Source organism: Psammomys obesus, unplaced genomic scaffold (assembly GCF_907164565.1).
Source record: "Psammomys obesus unplaced genomic scaffold, mPsaObe1.curated_primary_1811, whole genome shotgun sequence".
Taxonomy (NCBI): domain Eukaryota; kingdom Metazoa; phylum Chordata; class Mammalia; order Rodentia; family Muridae; genus Psammomys; species Psammomys obesus.
In genome coordinates, this window is record NW_026596134.1 from 9,488,548 (window position 1) to 9,507,941 (window position 19,394).

A 19,394-nucleotide genomic window follows, 5' to 3' on the forward strand; every position below is an offset into this window, starting at 1 on the left:
CCATCCATCCATCCATCATCCATCCATCCATCCATCCATCCATCCATCCATCCATCCATCCTTCTATCGATTCATTCATTGTAGCCAGCATGTGCCAAATACTGGAGAGATCTCCTTCAACTAAGGTAAACTCAGAAGGGTCCACCTCCCACAGTCTGGTGTGTTGCAGAGGTCTGTGGCCTCTGAAATTTTTCCCTGAGTCTAGCGGGCCAAGCCAGTACACCAAGCCAGGGCACACTGTGGTGGAGCTCTTTTTAGTTTGGACTTCACTATGCCATTTATCCCCATCTCCTGTGCAGTGGGGATAACAGGGATAACCGTTGTAGAGTTGTTGGCAAGGGAACAGGAGAGATGGCTCAGTGGTATATGTACTCGATGCCTCTATAGAGGACTTGGGTTCGGTTCCCAGATCTTACATGGTGCCTCACATCTGTCTATTTCTAGTCCTAGAGTATCTGATGCTGTCTTCTGGCCTTCTTGGGTACTGCATGTACACAGTACACATACATACATGAAGTACACATACATACATGAGTATACATACATGAATGGCAAACATTAGGACACATTAAAAAAATCTTTGGAAGGTCACAGTATATAGGGTCAGGCAGTGGTGGTGCACACCTTTAATTTCAGGGCTCAGGAGGCAGAGGCAGTTGGATCTCTGCGAGTTTGAGGCCAGCCTGGTCTACAGAGCAAGTTCCAGGACAGCCAGGGCTACGCAGAGAAACCTGTCTTTTAAAAACAAACAGACAAATGTACTGGTATAAAAATCCCTTAGAGCTTCACTGAGTGCTAGAGGGAGCCTTCCCCAGGCAGCGGGAGACATGAGCATCAGTGTTGCTCTGCTGGCCTGGAGGATCTTTGGGAGCATGTGTTTCAGCAGAGGTAGCCTGGGGTCAGGAACCCCAACCCATCTTACCAAACATCTGAGCAGCCCTTGTTCAGGCCCTGCAGCTTCAGCTGTTGGTTTATGGCACCAAATGTATTTTTAAAATTTTGTTGCTCGGAAACCAGTTCTGAGTGAATGGAGCGGAACCTACGGTGGTCTGCCCAGCTGAACAATCCCAGGCTCCTACCCACCGGGACAAGGCATCGGCCCCTCTTGCCGTCCCTACAGGAAGCGCCTTCTGTAGTCCCTGGCACAAGTTGGTCTGCAGGGTCCCAAGCTGTCCCTGAAAGACTGGCAGGGAGCCAGAGGGGTAGGTGGCTGGCAGAGAAGTCCTTACCAGAAGAGTCCGGGAAACATCAGAGCTGATTGCTCTTCTTGTGGTTACCAGTGCAAAGACAAGGGACTGTCCCCTCTCACTGCAACCTCCACCCACCCATACTCTGCCCTCTCCTATGCCACAAACACACCCAAGGTTGCAAAGATGTCTGTTGCAACCATATGGGTGTACTGCAACAAATGGGCTCTGTTAAGCCAAGACGGGAACCCGCCCCCACAGCCTCTTCTAGGACCAGGCCACTCACCTACTGACACAGTAGAATGCAATCAGTCTGAAGATGTCTTCAAACACAAGAACGGAGCCTTCCAGGTACACTACTGGGGAGAGACAAGAGAGGCCCTTGTAAGTATCTTCTGATGACCCGGGATCCGATAACCTGACTCTGCACTCATCCCTTTCCAGTTCAGTGCCTCAGTTTCCCTCACCTTCCAAGGCAACAGCCCTTCCAACCCTAAAGACGCAATCATCTAGATATACCAGCCTGCCATCCAGTTTGCAAAGTCTAGGCCAGTTTCTCACAGGGCTGGAGGCTGGGGAAGAAGGGTAGACAGTGACACAGATCAACATAGACACATATTAGCATACATACATCCCATAAATACGTATTCTAACTGCTTCCTCCTCATCCTGTAACCTAGGCACTATTCTTAACAGCTCATGTCATTTTTTTTTTTAATTCACGTTTTTCTATTCATGACAAACAGGTCATGGCTTCCCGTTTGGTTAGACATAAAAATTTATAAAGAGATTTTAAAAATTCCTGCCCTTGGTACTTGCGAGCTCTGGGAATGTCCCCAGTGGCTCCATCTGGGAATCTTGAGGCTTTCTTGTCTATAGTTTTAGAATTTCCAACATATGTTCACAGTCCTCTGTAGAGACCAAAAGGGGTATCCTGAACCTGAGAGAGCCTGTCTGGGATGCCCTGAACCTAAGGGAGCCTATATAAGGTACCCTGAACCCAAGGGAGCCTGTCTGGGGTATTCAAACTTTAGGGAGCCTGCCCTTGTCACAGTGATTTGACTTCCAAATGCACACACAAGCCCCCAGGCAGATGCAGTACCAGATACAGGCCCTAGCACAAAAGATGGCTTATCTCATACTAACTTCCATGTTCCACAACTCTAGCAGGTTGTGAGGCTCTGTCCAGACAGGCTTCCTTGGGTTCAGGGTACCCAAGACAGGCTCCCTCAGGTTTAAGTGCCTCAGAAAAGCTCTCTTGGGTTCATGGTACCCAAGACAGGCTCCTTTGGGTTCTGGGTAAGACAATCACAGGCTGTTGGCAGCGGAAGGATCCCATGGTCTCTCATGGCTGCATGTGCTGCTTCTGCTGAGGGGGGACCCTTCTTCCTCAGGTCCATCATATACTCCTCATTCCTGCCTCTTACTGTTGCCCTTCAAGTCTCCAGAGCTTTCAGCCCTCAGTCTATGTTTCAGCCCCTAGTCTTTGTTTCCTCATCCCCATTCCTCCCCCTGAATGGCCACACTCAGGCAGAGCTAATGAGAGGTTCAGCTGCTACCGTCGGCTGGAGACCAGCAGAGACCAGGAGGGTCTTGCTTTCCTGCCTATGAGCCCAGCATACCACTGGGTCAGGAACACAGCCAGGACCCACAAAGAACAGGGTAGAATGGGCTTTCTGGTGTGGTAACTAGGAGCCTATCCTATCTAGAGGATGGGTGGTTGCTTAAGATACCGTGTGTGAGGCAGGGTGGGGGTGGAGTGGTGAGGTGGTAGGGAGTCGGGGAGGTTGGAATGAGGGGTTCTGTGCCAAACTACAGAGAGCCTGTTTAGCAGAGTTCAGCAGTACTGTGTGTCTTCACAGTGTTAGGCAACATGAGGGTTCTTTTAGAAGTGGTGAAACATTCTTAAATGATGGTGACGGTTTCCCAACTCTGAATACACTAATGTCGCTGAATTACATACTTTAAATGGGCCAACCATACGAGAACAAACACAGTGAACAAACTCACTTGAATAAAATTTAAATAAAGCTCTTACTTTAAAAAAGATGAGGAAGGTCCACTACAGAGCGGACTCAGCTTTTCCTCCTGCATTGTTTTGCTGAAATTTTTATAATACACACATATGACTTCTTTTATTTCAGACTTCTTTTTTTGAGTTATTATTTTTTTATTAATTAATTCAATTTATATCTTGGTCATAGACATCTCCTCCCAGTCCAACCTTCCCTCTTGTATCCCCTCTCCTCTATTCCTCAGAATAGGGGAGCCCTCCTACTCAGACACCCCAGCTTATGTATTCACATGAGAACTGAATTGGTCTTCCTCCCCTGTGGCCTGATAGGGTAATCCCACCAGGGGGAAGTGATCAAAAGCAGGCAACATAATTCATGTCAGAGATGTCCCCCAATCCCTTAACTAGTAGGCCAACATGAAGCTTAAGACGCCCATCATCTACTTATACATAGAGGACCTAGGTCTAACCATGCATTGTCCTTGGTTGGTGCTTCAGACTCCATGGGCCCTTCTGGGTCCTGGTTGATTGGTTCAGATGGTCTTCTTGTGGAGCTTTGTCAGCTCTAGGTCCATTTATCTCCCCCCCCCCCTTTCTAGTAGACTCCCTGTGCTTTGTCCAATGTTTGGCTGTGAGTCTCAGTCTCTGTTTCAAACCGTTGATGGGTAGAGAGTCTAAGAGGACAACTCTGGTAGACTCCTGTCTGCAAGCATATCACAGTATCATTAATAGTGATAGGGTTGGCTTTCTTCCACAGGGTGGGTCTTAGGATTGGGCCCAGCATTAGTTGGATATTCCCTCAATCTCTGCTCTCTATGTTCTGTCTTTGTTCCTGCAGGTCTTGTAGGTAGAGTACGTTTTGGATTGAGGTTTTTGTGGGTGGGTTGGTGATCTCCTCCATCGACTAGGAGTCTTCTCTAAATACAGGGCATCCTTTTCCATCTCCATGGCCCCTGCTACTAGGAGTTTTAGGTAGAGTCTCCCTCATATCCTCCCAGAGTCCTATTCTGATTTAAGTCTATAGAACACCAACAGCTCAGGCTCTAAGATCTACAATTAATAAATGGGACCTCTTGAAACTAAAAAGCTTCTGTAAAGCAAAGGACACTGTCAGTAGAACAAAACAGCAGCCTACAGATTGAGAAAAGATCTTCACCAATTCTACATCTGACAAAGGACTAATAGCCAGAATATATAAAGAAATGAAGAAATTAAACAGCAACAAATCAAATAATCTAATAAAAAAAAGGGTTACAGAGCTAAACAGAGAATTCTCAGTAGAGGAATCTCAAATGGTGGAGAAGCACTTAAAGAAATGGTCAACATCCTCAGGCATCAGGAAAGTGAAAATCAAAACAACTCTGAGATTCCATCTTACGCCAGTCAGAATGGCTAAGAACAAAAACTCAAGTGATAACACATGCTGGCGAGGATGTGGAGAAAGGATAACTTCTTTGTTAAAAATATCAATTTTATTTTATTTTTATGTGTATGGGTGCTTTGCACATGAGTATATCTGTGCACCATATGCATGCCTGGTATCTGTGGTGGCCAGAAGAGGGCACTAAATTTCTTGAAACTGGAATTATAGACAGTTGTGAACTGCCATGTGGGTACTGAGAGCTGAACCCAGGTCCTCTGGAAGGGCAGCCATTTTTCCAGCCCCATGTACGACTTCCACAGCAGGGTTTGGCAGAGATTTCCCCTAAAGATTAGTTTCTGGTATTTCCTCAGAAGCTTCCCAAAGCTGACACGTGCCCAGACCCCAGCACTGCCAAGAGGCCATGTCACCTTGCCACTTCACGTTGCCTTTACACAGTCTTAAAGACATCCAGCACCCACTTCTGTACTTGGCAATATCCTGTGGCACAGAGCCTGTCAGCCTGTCCCTTCTGACCAAGACACCAGGCAAGCCAGTCATGGTGGACTGTCAAAGTGTTTATCCTTTCCAGGGCCCCTCAGTGAGAGCCTTCGTACAGAATGTTCCAGAGGTCTGACCTCACATGGTGAGCTCTAGGGTCAGCCAGTGGGAGCCAGTCTGTTCTGCGGTGGCCACAGGTGACAGCAATGAGAATCTGCTTCTTAGAAGGAAGCCTTTCACCTTAGCACCCTCCATCAAGGTTGGACTGAGGTGCACCAGCCCGGCTCCTGGCTTTCACAGTATCAATGTTAGGATGGAACAGTCGTAAGAAACCTGAAAGCTATTAGGTATTTTTTTTTTTTCAAAAAGGAAAGTTTCACTTTGTCACTCTGTAAACACATGTTCTGTAAAAGGCAGAGACTATGTATGGATCTCTTCTTTAACATAGTACCCCCAGCACCAAGCATAGTGCTTGGCATAGTATCCCAGCAGCTGGCACGGTGTTGGGCATAGTACTCCCAGCAGCTGGCATGAAGGGTGCTACTGTGAGCTTGCATGACTATGTCATGGGCTCTTGGTTGTAGATGAGAAGCAGAATTCCTCAGCCAGATGGTAATACTGTAGGTTTAAGAAACAACCAAACTATTTTCAACAGTGACATCACTTTTACATTCCCATAAGCCATGTGTAGCCGTTCCAATTTCTCCATATCCTTGTTAATACTTGTCTGACTTTTTGTCTGCAGCCATTCCAGAGAGCATAAAGTGTATCCTGTAGTTTTGATCTGCATTCCCCTAAAGACTAGTGAGGCTGAACATTTTCTACGTGTTTATTGACTGTCTATGTCTGCATACTTCTTTTTGAAACAAAAATGTCTATTCAGAGCTTTTGCTTATTTTTTTAAATTGATTTTTTTTCGAGACAGGGTTTCTCTGAGTAGCCCTGACTGTCCTGGAACTCATTCTGCCACCACTGACTCCTTTGCCTACTTTTAAATGGGTTAAAATATTTTTCTTTATGCCTTTTCAGCACTCAGGAGGCACAGGCAGGTAGATCTCTGAACTGGGGTTAGCCTGGTCTACAGAGTGAGTTTCAGGGCAGTCAAAGCTACACAGAGAAATCCTCTATCTAAAATGGATATTTTGCTTGTGTGTGTGTGTGTGTGTGTGTGTGTGTGTGTGTGTGTGTGTATACCATGTGCATGTAGTACCTGTGGGGGACCACATGAAGGCATCAGATCTCCTGGGACTGTAGTTAACAGAGTTGTGTGCTACCATGAGGGTGCTGGGATTAGAACTTGGCTCCTTTGGAAGAGAAGTCAGTATTGCTGAGCCATCTCTCCACCACAAATGGCTTATTCATTTTTGATGAGCAGGGGCATGGGTCTCTCATTGCTTTCCCAGTGCAGATGCAAAGGGACCAGCCAATGTCCATGCCAATATACCTTCCCAGTGTGGCTGACTGTACCCTTCTGCTTAAGCCGTGAGCCAAAATAAACCATTTCTTCCTTGAGCTTCTTTTTGGTCAGAATTTTGTCACAGCGATGTGAAAAGTAACCAAGGCATTTAACACGCAGTGGGTCTTAACGGGATCACCATGCTCACTTAAGCCACAGTCTTCTCTGCTGTCTTATCCACGCTGTCCTCATTACAGATGCTTTTTCATAGATGGTGTGAAACTGAGCTGCAAACATGCCTGGTTTTAATTACTACAAATTCCCAGTGGTGGAGGCAAGTGTATCCAACAGATGAAAACGTGTCCTTTATGTTGTGTTCTTTAAGGTAGCATGGAACAGCTACTGACAAGGGTCACTATGAGTGGCCGAAACCTGACCCCAAGCTTTGGTGAGATTATACAAAAACATCAAGGGGGGATACGCCTTGCCAAAGATTACTGTGTGTGGTATACACACTTACTTAGGAAACAGAAACTTAAATCTTCTGCATTTAGACAGCTCCGCTAACCCTAGAGATCTCACTTTTTTTTTTTTTTTTCGTTTTGGCTTTCAAGTCACGGTTTCTCTGTGCGGCCCTGGCTGGAGATCTCACTTCTGATATGCTGTCAACAGAAGTGCTCATTAAAATGTCGGGTTGTGACACCCACATGAAGGACCTGGTCAGAGTCACTCCTCAGCCTGGCCCGTAGAAACGAAGGACAAATGGGTAAGGAAACAGACGTGAAACCTTAGAGAAGGGTCAAAGGGACTTTTCCTTTTCCAGGGAACTGATCTGGGACTTCTTCCCGGAGGTAGACGCTGAGGTAGCCGTCTGCGTGTTCTCTTTGGATGACTGAAAACAGGGTTGGGGGATGAGGCTGTGTGTGGGGGGATGTTAATTTGCTTTCTCCTGTATGCAGCTAGGACTCTCTGCACACAGTTAGGGTGTGAGCAGCTGATGGATCAGATCTGCCCCAGGAGGAAACTTGAGGAAAGCTGGATGCCACTCTGCCAGGAGAGGCTGAGAGCCAACCCCTTAGAAGGCTCAGAGAAGAAAAAGACTTCCCCATACTTGTCTGGGGGAAAGCTTTGAGCGAGCCCCAGGGTGTCCTTACCAAGGTTCTTATGTGACCCATGGAGCTAATATCTGGATTCCCCTGTCACCCAGAAAGAGCTGGAACATCTAATCCTGGTAGATTTTGACACACCTACCCCAAAAGGGCACGATGTCAGTGTTCAGTCCTTGATAGGAAAAGTCAGACTCCAGGGACAAAAAGTGAGAATCTGGGAACTAGGAAGAGAGTAAAGTCTGCAGGGCTCCCCCAGTGAAGAGAGGCACCTCCTCTTCCAGGGACCATGCTAGCCACAGCGTGGCTGCCAGGAATGGGCCTCTTCCCTATTTTAAGGACCACAGTTGTTGGGCGTTGAGTTGTTGCCTGCCTGTGTGTGTCTGTGTCACAGAGGAAGGGCTGCCTGTTTCTCTCAGCATATCTAACCAAAGGTTCAATTATATAAAATCCTTGAAAATTGCTTCCTCTATTCCCAGAGATGGCAGGAGTTTGTGGGGTGGGGGAGGGAAGGCAGGTGGAGGGGAGTAACAAGGACTCTGAGTCTGGGGACCCGTAGTCTGAGGTAGCTTGCCACTGAGACTCGCTGGAGTGCAGGTAGCTCGCCAGGGAGCCCGGAGAAGAGCCTGCTGATAGGAATGCTTTGTGACAGGAGCTGCCAGCCTCACTGTTATCAAAGAGCAGAAGCAGCCAGGATAAGGGAAGGACTAACGGTCCCCTGCTCCTGCCCAGGGAAGCTCCTGTCTCCTCTGGGGAAGGGTTGGACTGAGGCTGGGAAAGCTACTTCCCATTCCAGGTCAAGGTTGCACAGCCTTGACCCAGTAAGAGCCTCTTGCCACACTCTGAGGCAAGGCCTTTCTGAGACTCACTTTCTGAGTGTAGGTGGGATCTTGGAGAGCCACAGTGGCTGACCCAGGCCCTGTGGGTCATTGTGCAAAGGCCAGAGCGGCAAGCTACAGGGGCTGAGGAAAGGAGAGCAGCCACTCCAGTCACACAGCCCCTCGAAGAGGTCCAGATAGCCCGGGTGTGGAGGGCGACACAGAGGATCCATCAGCCGGGAGAGGGCACGGTTCAAATGTACCAGAGAGACTGCCCTTTTGGTCTGGCTGGTAGGGACTATTAGGGGCACCGCTACCTCTGGAGTCCGATGATGCTGGAGCCCCCCTCACTCTGTTTCTGCCAGCCAGCCCAAACCTCATCTCACAACCCACCTCTGTGGGCCAAATTTTCCACCAACCAGTGCCCCGGAAGGATGCTGAGCATTGTGGGAACAGAATGAGCCTTGCCCTGCACTGCCGCAGTTGGAAGCTAAAGGGTCAGGTTCTAGGAGGCCCAGACAGAGGTTGACACACAGCCCCTTCCAAATGCCTCCTCAGTCATGGCTAAAGGCAGGAAACCAGAAAGGTTCAGTAGCTGGCCCAGAGGTATGGTCAGGTCATGGTAGTGCCCTGGCAAGCTCACTAGGCACAGAGAATAGAGGATAAGGAGGGTACACCAGGGTTCCCACTGGAAATCAGTCATGATCCTTGCCTGGTGTCAGCACAGAGCCTCTCTCCTTCAGGTCAGTCTCTGCCCTTGTTACTGGGAGGCCCCTGGGGGGGGGGGGGCAGGACTTTCTGGGAAGAGTGCTATCCCTTCTTTCTGGCTTGGGCACAGCTCACATCTTGTTCTCAAAGGCCCAACTGGGGATTAGCATGAAGAACACTGGGCATGAGCCTCATTTCTTTTCATGATCCAGTGGTAGGATCTTTTGGGGGTTCTTGCTCCTGCGTTTGCATTTGTGAAAGACCATCTCTGGACCCCACAGGGACCATCACACTGATCTCAGTACACCATTCTTGTTTAAATAAAAGGCTCTTGGTTTTGGAGACTTTTTGTTCTTCCCTACTGAGTAAGTGCAAACAAGAGGCTTCAAGAGTCTGAAAAGGAACACAGGACAAACTGTCACGGTGCAGACGGGACTTCGTCTGGGGACTATTTATAGGTTCAGATGCCAAAACAGAAGGGAGCGCTGGACAGATTTGCGAATTGCCAAATATCAGGGAAGTCTAAATAAAGACTAAGACATGGAAGGCCTTCCGGGAGAAGGCAGGTGGGGGTGTGGGGAGGTGAGGGAGCTGCAGACCTGGGAAAACCACCCCCTTCACCCTGCCACACTGAACCAGCCAAGGAAGGCTTGTTCATGAAAAGAGAAGGAGCAAGCGAAGAGGGAGGTGGCCCAGTCACCACCCAGTTGGGGTGGTCAGCTCCAAAATGTTATGAAGGGCTCATCACGAATAGCCAGAACACCCTTTTGACCTTAGGATCTCACAAGTGTGTGCAAAAATAGCATCCTAACATACTAAGACATCACCAAGCAGGTATTTTCTTTTTCTTTCCCATGCTAAGTGTGAAAGAGCTGGTGTGTGTTTTGCACTCACAATTTATCTCTGTGCACTCAGCCACATTTCAAAGGCTTAGGAGTCACCACACTGGATAAAGCCATGGTTCTTCCCTGGGAGCAAACTGGTCCAAACCCAGAGATAGCAATGTATGTAGATACTTTTGGTTGTGACACCTCAGGGTTGGCACTATTGGCACTCAGTGGTCAGAGGTCAGGAATGCTGAGATCATACCCTGCAGTCCCTCCCAGCTAGGGACTGGCAGGGACTGGTATGTGCACCCTGAAGCACTTGGCAGGAGTCTAGGAGTGCTTTGAGTAGCCCTCCCAGCCCTCTGCTGGCACATAGTGGCTTCTCCACTGAGCTCAGTGGAGACCTGAGTCCCAGAGGGTCTGCATTCCCTAAACTAGAAATGCAGAAACAGCGAGCTTTGGCATGAATCATGAATCAGGAACAGTGGCCATTTGTGGGCAACTGTGCTGTGAGACTATGGAGCCGGGTTCATAAGCTTCAACTTCCTTTTTAGCGGCCTTTAACCTCCCAGGCAGTCTGAGCCCTTGTTCAGTTAAGAGTCTACAGCCTGCAGCTCTGGGGAACAAGACTGATGGCTGATGGGGGTATGCACTGGGTTTATCCCCTTGTCCAAATACAGGTCAGTTTACATGCATCTCTTTCACCATGTCTACTTGGGCACCGTTTTTTTTTTTTTTTTTTTTTTTAAATTAATCACTTTATTTATTATGTACAGTGTTGTGCCTGCATGTACACTCCAGAAGAGGGCACCAGATCTCATTATAGATGGTTGCGAGCCAGCATGTGTTTGTTGGGAATTGAACTCAGGACCCTTGGAAGGGCAGCCAGTGTTCTTAACCTCTGAGCCATCTCTCCAGCCCCGGTCACAGGTTTTGAGTGTGGGATATCAGTGCTAGAGCAGAGCCCTGTCCTCCCCCATAACCCTGCAGGCATGGCATATCTCCTAATTCACCTCTATTACTTGCTAAGCATCTACTGTCTACCATGGCTAACCATGGTGCCATACCAGGTTGCATGGCTAGCCATGCCCCTTGCTGCTTTCCCTCCCACAGCTCCTTTTCCTTCTGCAGGCCATTTCTTTTAAATATCTCTGGGACATGTTTCTTCTCCCCAGATCCACTGTAACTCCCAGGTCGAGCACCACCATGGTGTCCCTAACGGTTACTGTAGACAACCCTCTGGTCTTTGACCTTAGGGCCTCTCTTGCATTCCAGCCTTTACCCTTCTACCCCCCGCCCCGACCCTTAAAGACATGCTACTTCTCTGTAGCATGATGTCCCCACCCACATGACCTTCATTGGGTCCCTTTTGGACCAAGGCCGAGCCTCACTTGAGGCCTCACTTGAGCTCTGGGTCCTCTGCCAGTCCTCCCTCCCACACACATTCTGCCCACACTGAACTTCCCCTGGACACACCCAGCACCCTGGCGCCCTGTATGAGCTGTCTTGCCACTTCATATGCACTTCCCCTCTTATTCAGAGAGGACATTTCTCTCTGTCCTTCATGTCCCAGCATGTCCACACCCACCCATCCTTCACCAGGATAGTTATCTATGCACGCCTTTCGCCTAGCATGCTTAAATTAAATAAACAAAGAAACTGAGTCATATAAACCTCTAACCGTGGCAAGTGAGCGACTCTTCTCAAATAGAAACTTTTCTCAAGAGCAGAAGCACGTCTTCTTTTTCTCTTTCTACTCTTCCTTTTTCGTTCTCCCTCCTCTTTCTTCTTGTTCTTCATGACACGGTCTTATTTTGTAGCCCAGGCTGTCCCTAAGCTCATGATCTTCCTGTCTTTGCTCCCTCTCCTGGCCTCCCCAAATGCTGGGATTATAGGTGTGCGACATTATGTGGTGTTCAGAAGCATTTATTTTTGCTTTTATGAATTACATTTATTTATAGCCAGTGGGTGGTGGCGCATGCCCTTCGTCCCAGCATTTGGGAGGCTGAAGCGGGTGGATCTCTGTGAGTTCGAGGCCCATCTGGTCTACAGAGCGCATTCTAGGACAGCCAGGCAACCCTGTCTTGAGCCACCCCCCACTCCCCTCCCCCACCAGTTACATTTATTTATATGTAGGGGAAGGGGCAAGCCACAGTGCGTATGACGACAGCCACTGGGAGGCCAGATGACAACGTGTGGGAGCTGGTTTTCTCCTCTACCACGTGAGTGGGTGCCAGTGATGGAGCTCGGTTGTCAGATTTGGTAGTGGGTATCTTTTCCTGCTCAGCGTTCTCACTGGCCCAAGAACAGAACCATGGAGTGCTAGGAGCAGGTGTTGAGAGCCGGGCCGCTGAGCTTTAACATCTTGGCTTTGGCGCTCATTAATGTGTGATTCTGACCAGCCTCGGTTTCTGACAATATGGGAGTTATGACTCTCGGTATCTACTGCAAAACTGAATGGCATGAAAAATACCGTAGCTTGTGATTTCTGGGTCAAAACAAGCAGTGCTCAGCTGGGTGATACTTCTGCTCCTAAGGGAACTGACTTTTTCACTGGCTGGTATGAGCTGAAGCCCGGTCTGGTGTAGAGGATCCAGGATGTTTTCCCTCAAGTCTAGTTCTTTGGCAGGGAGAAGTAAAGGCTACATTTAGCCAGGTCCGTCTTCTTCCCAGGCCTCTCTCCTTTTCATCACCCCCAGGCCTTTCTTGGAGGCAACTCGGCTCTTAGACTTTAAGGAGAAGCTGCTAATTCTCTGAAAACCCATGAGGAACCGGCTAGAGTCATTTCTGCTTATTCTGTTGACCACAGAAGTCATAGGCCAAAGTAGATTCAAGGGGCAATAGACTCCGCCCCAGAAAAGAAGAAGTGTCAAAAAATATACTTTAATCGGCCACAGTGTGGAGCTATATCCTAAAGCTGATATGCTGATTAAATTGGCAGAGCAATTGTAATCCTAGCACTTGGGAGGCTGAGGGAGGAGGATAGTGTGTTCGAAGTCTGTGTGAGCATGTAGAGAGGCCCAGTCTCAAAACTAGAAAATAAGTAACTCATACCACATGCTTGATAAATGACTGCTATCATATGGTAATTTGTTGGGAGCAAAGCCCTGGGACCCTTCCTAAGGGCCTGACCTGCCACATAAGCACTGGGCGCCAGCAGGCCATAGCTTCTTACAACCCATTGTTCCCAAAACTGTTTGCTTTGGGACACATCCGTGACCACCGATGTGACCACCGATGTTATCTTCGGGCCTTGTAACTCTTTAACCCACCTTCTTAGCCTTGGGAACTTCCCACCAAGGACCTTGGTATTTTTCCACTATTACTTTCCTTTCTCGCCCCTCTCCCCCGCCCTGCCAAAACCACGTTTTAAAAGAAACACCAAAGTTCAATAAAGGAGACACTTGACCGGCAACCGTCTGCTTGTGTCCTTTCTCTCTCTCCCCCATCTTTTTCAGGATTGACCCCCTTCGCCCCCACGAATAACTGAGTCCCGCGGGGCGGGACAGTAATTCTTTAGTTCTCCCATCGCACCTACCCAAGGCCCAGCACCCAGCCAGATCTCACTAAATACTCTTTTTTTTTTTGGGTCATAATTCAGTGGAGAAAGAGGCATATGGACAACGCTTCAGGCTAGACTGGAAAGGGCAAGATTCTTGCAGCAGTCCATGAGTCACATTCTGCAAACCTGGGATCCTGCTGGGGTCCTAAGTCTCTGGTGGGAAACTAAAGTTTTCAGAGGCCTAGAGGATCCAACACAAATATAGCACCCTTCTCTAAACATCTTCCCCAAAAGGTAGTATAGGGAGGTCCCATAGGTCACAGGCAACGAGAATGAACTCCTGCCGGCTTTATCCACATAGTGTGTGACCACTGGACTTCAAAGCTAAGTCTGTTGGCTTTGTTGGCTTTTTTTTTTCTTTTTCATCGCCCCAGCCATTGATTTTTCTAAAAAAAAAAAAAAAAAAAAAAAAAAAAAAAAAAAATCTCCACAGCCATACTTTCTGAGAATGAAGGGCTGTGTGCTCAGGGTGCTGAAGCCAAGGAGAAACACCTCAGATGTCCACATGGAAGTTCCTCAACACTGCAAACGCTAGCCACGAATAGCGGAGTCACGTCATCTGTCTCACTGCTACAAAAATTTACGATCCTATCATAATGTATTCAGAGCCCAACTCAAACTCCCCCCCCCCCCACATACAACATGCATTAGTTTGTAAAATGCTCACATACATGTCAAGGCCCAAGAGTTCTCTGGGGCAGCTATTTACATCCTGGTTTTCCAGTGGGAAATGGTAGCAGCAGGGGGATGGTCTCAATCAGCTCTCTAGGGAAGACCACCCTGGATAGAGCATCTGCTGGTTTCATGATCTACTTAATCCCTGGCTGTGAAGGGGCACAGCCAGCTCTCCCCAGTGGCTCTTCTGACTGGTTCTAGCACTGCCAGGGCCATAACCCAGAGACAAGACTGCCTATGCTCAACAATCAAAGGCAGGCTCAGGGCTGGAAATGCCATCTCCATGGCTCTCCTCCCTGAGGTCACAAACACCTGCCCTGTCTGCCTGGCTCTGACTGTCAGGAACACAAAGAGGAACCAATGACCCAGTTGAATGAGTATTAGTGACTGGACTATTGTCTGCTCTGTTTCCCTTTCTGCCATTGTCCTCTGCCCCTTGGAGAGTCTATTGAACACAGAGATAAGAATGGAAACAGCTACGTTCAGGTCAAAAAGCCATACATTCCTGACTTGGCTGAATCCCAGTTATCGTCGTTGGGCACCATTACTTCAGCTGCAAAAAGGAGATCCTACCTAACACTTGCTTCAGAGGTAATAGAGACAGAAGATGGTGTGTGTGTGTGTGTGTGTGTGTGTGTGCGTGTGTGTGTGTGTTTGTATGTATGTGTGTGTGTGTATCCAAAAGCCATGTAGTAAGTCTCCAACAACTGAGGCCAAAGGCTTAAGATTTTAGGGCCCAGTGATGGGGGGTTACTTTCATCTGGAGACTTCTACTTCTGTAGGTACCAAGGGTAGTCTAGGATAGGGAACTACATGAAAGGAACATTCCAGAAGGGGAAATTCCTTTAGGGAAAATCCCCTAAACGTTGACAATGTGAAAATCAAGACAGAAGGAATACACGTAACAAAGGTTGGGTCAGCTGTGTCCCAAAGAGCAAGACAAACCACTCATTGAGTCTGACAAATGAGGGGAGACAGGCACAAAGAGCCACAGAAGATGCTAGTCTATTTTTGTGACACTTCCTGGAAGTTATTGCTTCTGAAGGTGGTGAGACAGGCATACTAACATGGCTCCCCTCAAGGCAGCCAGGTTGCCTAGACCCGGCAGCATATGTGTTCTAGGCTGTGGTGAGGCTCTCTGATCTAGGTGTGTAGGACGTGTTCAGTTGGGGAGAGGTGTGGGACCTCATTTTTCCAGGGCACTTTGAATCTGTCACTTGCTAGGGGAAGCCAGGAGACCCTCTGCCAGGAGGCACTGAGTACCTTACACTAGGAGCCATGGCAAGTTACTGGGAGGCATGGCGAGGACCCACTTCACTGATACCCGCTCAGGGCTTTGTCCAAGCTCACAGCGGCTCGATGGCTGCTCTTTTTTCTTAGGGTGGTGCTGCCTGGGAACTCCCAGAGTGAAAGCAAACCTGGGGAGTAAACTAGAGGTGTGCAGAGGTAGCAACCAAGTTCCGCAAACTTCCCCAGAGCTGCAGTCCCTAAGAATCTCTCCTTTCTATCAGCTGTTCTGCATAGCACGAGCTGAATCTCCACGCAGAGATGCACTGAGAACTACAACACAGAAGGCATTGTCTGGTTTTGTCTGTTCTTGCTTGCACCTGCTCGGGTGCCCTAGTGACTCTTATGAGCAGACTCTGGTCCAGCTGCACATCTGTACCGTTTCCAGGACTTTTGTCTAGTCCGGTGGTTCTCAACCTTCCTAACGCTGTGACCCTTTAAGACGGTTCCTCATGTTGTGGTGACCCGCCCCCCCAACCATAAAATTATTTTCATTGCTACTTCATAACCGTAATTTTCCTATATTAGGAACTGTGATGTAAATTTCTGTGTTTTCCAGTAGTCTTAAGTGACCCCTGTGAGATGGTCATTCAACCCCAAAGGGGCTGTGACACACAGGTTGAGAGCCACTGCTCTATAGTATAATACCATTCTGGCAAAGCCCCTCTCTTCCCCTTTCACTTGATCACAAGAGTCCCAGCGATACTACTCTGCAGTTGTCTGCTCCGTCTCCCTGGTCAGACTTGAAGGCAAGAAACCCATCTCATCATCTTCCAGGAACCAATAAATGCTAAGTACGCATATTCTACAGGAACCCACATGACAGTGTTTAGACCACTGTTACACTTCTTCAGGTCTTAGACAGGTTCACATGTGTTTCTTGTTTAAACTCTGACTTCTCTTTTCCCTAAGTAGTGTGTGTGTGTGTGAGTGTGAGCGTGTGTGAGTGTGTGTGTGTGTGTGTGTGTGAGTATGAGTGTGTGTGTGTGTGAGTGTATGTGTGTGTGAGTGTGTGTGTGTGAGTGTGTGTGTGTGTGTGTGTGTGTGTGAGTGTGTGTGTGTGTGTGTGTGTGTGTGTGTGAGTGTATGTGTGTGTGTGCTTGCGGTGGGGAGTGAATACCTTGGGTGTTGCCCCTCAAGAGCCATTTACCTTGTTTTTTGAGAGACAGTCTCTCGCTGGCCTAAAGTTCACCAATTAGACTAGCCTGTCTGGCTTCTGAGTCCCAAGGACGGGCCTGCCTCTGCTTCCCCAGTGTGCAATCGTATGGGCTACACATGGTTTTGTGTAGTGCCTGGAGATGGGACCCAAGGCACACATGGATTCAGACACATGATTCATCCATGCTTGAGACAGAAAGCCAAGAGTCCCTAGGGCTAGGCTGTTGCAGGATATTTGATCCTATTGTGGACCCCAAAATTGTGAACCATAAAACCCAGTTTCTTGTTTGTTGTGGTTGAGCTCTATCACACACCTTTAATCTAAGAAGTTTTGTTTATTGTAAACAGGTGATTATGGTGTAGTTCAGCCAGCCCTAGTACACACCTTTAATCCAAGAGCTTTCTTGTATACCAGATTTAATAAAGTTAATCTTAGAGGCAGAGCAAGAAATCAGCTGGCCGGGATTAAAGAGTAGGAGGGGTTTTTAGTTGAGGGGTATTGAAAATAGCATGGAGAAGTAGAAAAGGCTTTTAGCTCAAGCTCTGGCTTTAGCTTGGGCTTCAGCTCCTCAGCTTCTTGGCTTTTTGGGCTTTGAGCCAGAAAGTCTTTGGCCTTGGGTTTTTTGGCCTTTTCTTTTGGTCTTTTTTTTTTTTTTTTTTTTTAACATCCGGACCTGAGCTGAGAAGGAAGGTCAGCTGAGCGCTTTCTCTGCCTCTCTGAGCTAGCAGATTTTTACCCCAGCACCTGGCTCCTGAGTCTTTATTAGTAAAATGGAATGGTTGGGATTTCCATTTTTGTTTATAACAACACTTGTCCCTATAGCTGCCTTCAAAAGAAAGGTTGATGAGTAGAGGCCTCTGACCCTGAAACCACTGAGTCAAGCTGCTGTCCTTAGATGGGTTTTCTGAAGCCGCAAAGTCCCTAAAGGTGACCTGCCAGGTGCGGATGCAGACCACGACCACCTAGTATGACACAAACCTTTTTCCACCATCCTTTTTCTCTCACCACCAAGACCCTGAGCTCTTGATTTTTCTGTCTCTGTCAAAATCTCCCAAGTCTAGTTCTTTCAGAACACAAATTCTCCAGCTCCCATGTTCATGTTCACTGGAGAAGCATTGCTGCCCCAGACTGCTCATGAGGTGTGGACTCCTCTCAAGTGCTCCTCTTCTCACCTGTTGAACTCTCCTGCTTGTGTAGAGTGCCCCCATGACAACTCAGAGTGCTCTCCTCATGATTATGGTGCTCCAGGGTCCACCCCTAATCTTGCCTTCCATCTCCCCACCCCCAACTCCTAAGCAGTCATCAAGCTTTTGCTTTTGGCAGTCTTCTACAACTCCTCCTCTTCTCTCGTGACTGTCCCTGCAGGCCGCCACACAGCCCAGAGGTCCTAAAACATTTGTCTTGTTGGGCTACTTCCTGCCCCAAACCTGACACTACAAACCAAATCCTTAACAGCGTAGTGTGCTTGTCACAGCTGCTGGTGACCCACTCAAGTTCCACCCTCACAGCCTTGATTTTTCCTCCTCTTCAGTTACCTCCTGAAGACGGGACATTCCCTTCCTTGTTTCTGAGATTTGACATAGAAGGCTGTGGCTTCAGCTTCTCAAGCCTGTTCCTCAAATGTTCTTCCTCGTAATTTTTTCTCAACTTCCCAGGCTTGTTATAGGACTTAGGACAGTGGCCTTGTTTGTGGTTGTGAGCACCTCTTTCCCTTGGTCAGAATTGGGGTCGTGTCTTAGCCCCATTCAGCAGATACTTAATTGGGGATATATCCTCTGGCATGCTTAGCAGCACAGAGCCGAGAAAGCTCATAATAAAATAAGATGGTGAAAAAGGGAAGGGTAAACAGTGGCATTCATGACTTTGACTCAAAATCTATTGAAAGAATGAAAGAACAAAGAAAGAAAGAAAGAAAAAAATAGAAAGAAAGAAAGAAATAGAAAGAAAGAAAGAAAGAAAGAAAGAAAGAAAGAAAGAAAAGAAAAGAAAAGAAAAGAAAAGAAAAGAAAAGAAAAGCCTGGCATGTAATCACAGCACCCAGGAGGTAGAAGAACAAGAATCTGAGGCCACCTGGGCCTGTTCGTGCATGCCTTTAATTCCAGTGCTCAGGAGGCAGAGGCAATTGGGTATCTGAGTTTGAGGCCAGCATGGTCTACAGGTGAGTACAGGATTACAAAAATAAACCCAGTCTTGAAAAACCAAAAGAGAGGGAAAGGGAGAGTGAGAGAGGGAGGAAGGGAGGGAATGGGGGTGGGGGGAAAATCTGAGGCCAGCTGGTTTGCAAAGGGAAGGCAGGAATATAGAAAGGTGGAATGATGAGAGTAGGGTCAATGGTAGTGCATGCCTGTAATCCCATCTCTTGGGAGGCTGAGTCAGGAGGAGATCAAATTCGATCCCAGTGAGATCTCAAAAATGAAGAAATAAAAAAGGAGGAGGAAAAGGAAGGGGGAGGAAGAGGAGGAAAAGAAGGAAGAGGAGGAAAAAGAGGAGGAGGAGGAGGAGGAGGAAGAGGAGGAGGAGGAGGAGGAGGAGGAGGAGGAGGAGGAGGAGGAAGAGGAGGAGGAGGAGGAGGAGAAAAAGCTAGATTCCCAAGGTTTTAGTCTAGTTCTTAAAGCTAGATTGACCTTCCTGCCTCATCCTGACCCAACCCCAGGTCTGGAATCTCAAAGCTGGAATGGTGAAAGCAGAAAGAAGAGAACCATGGATACTTTAGCCCAAGCTCCTGTGGCCACCAGGTAGCCTGGGACACATCTGTCTGTCATTTAGAAACGTCCTCGGGACAGGCAACACAGGA

General features: G+C 48.0%; 1 protein-coding gene across 2 annotated transcripts in view; it reads right to left on the reverse strand.

The window, feature by feature from the left end:
- Positions 1 to 19,394, reverse strand: part of Rin3 (Ras and Rab interactor 3) — a 104,532-nt gene that overhangs the window by 37,805 nt on the left and 47,333 nt on the right. For both annotated transcript variants that reach the window (XM_055593208.1, XM_055593207.1), the window contains exon 4: positions 1,474 to 1,546. In XM_055593208.1, coding sequence (XP_055449183.1) covers positions 1,474 to 1,546 — 73 coding nt within the window. The remainder of the gene's footprint in view (positions 1 to 1,473; positions 1,547 to 19,394) is intronic.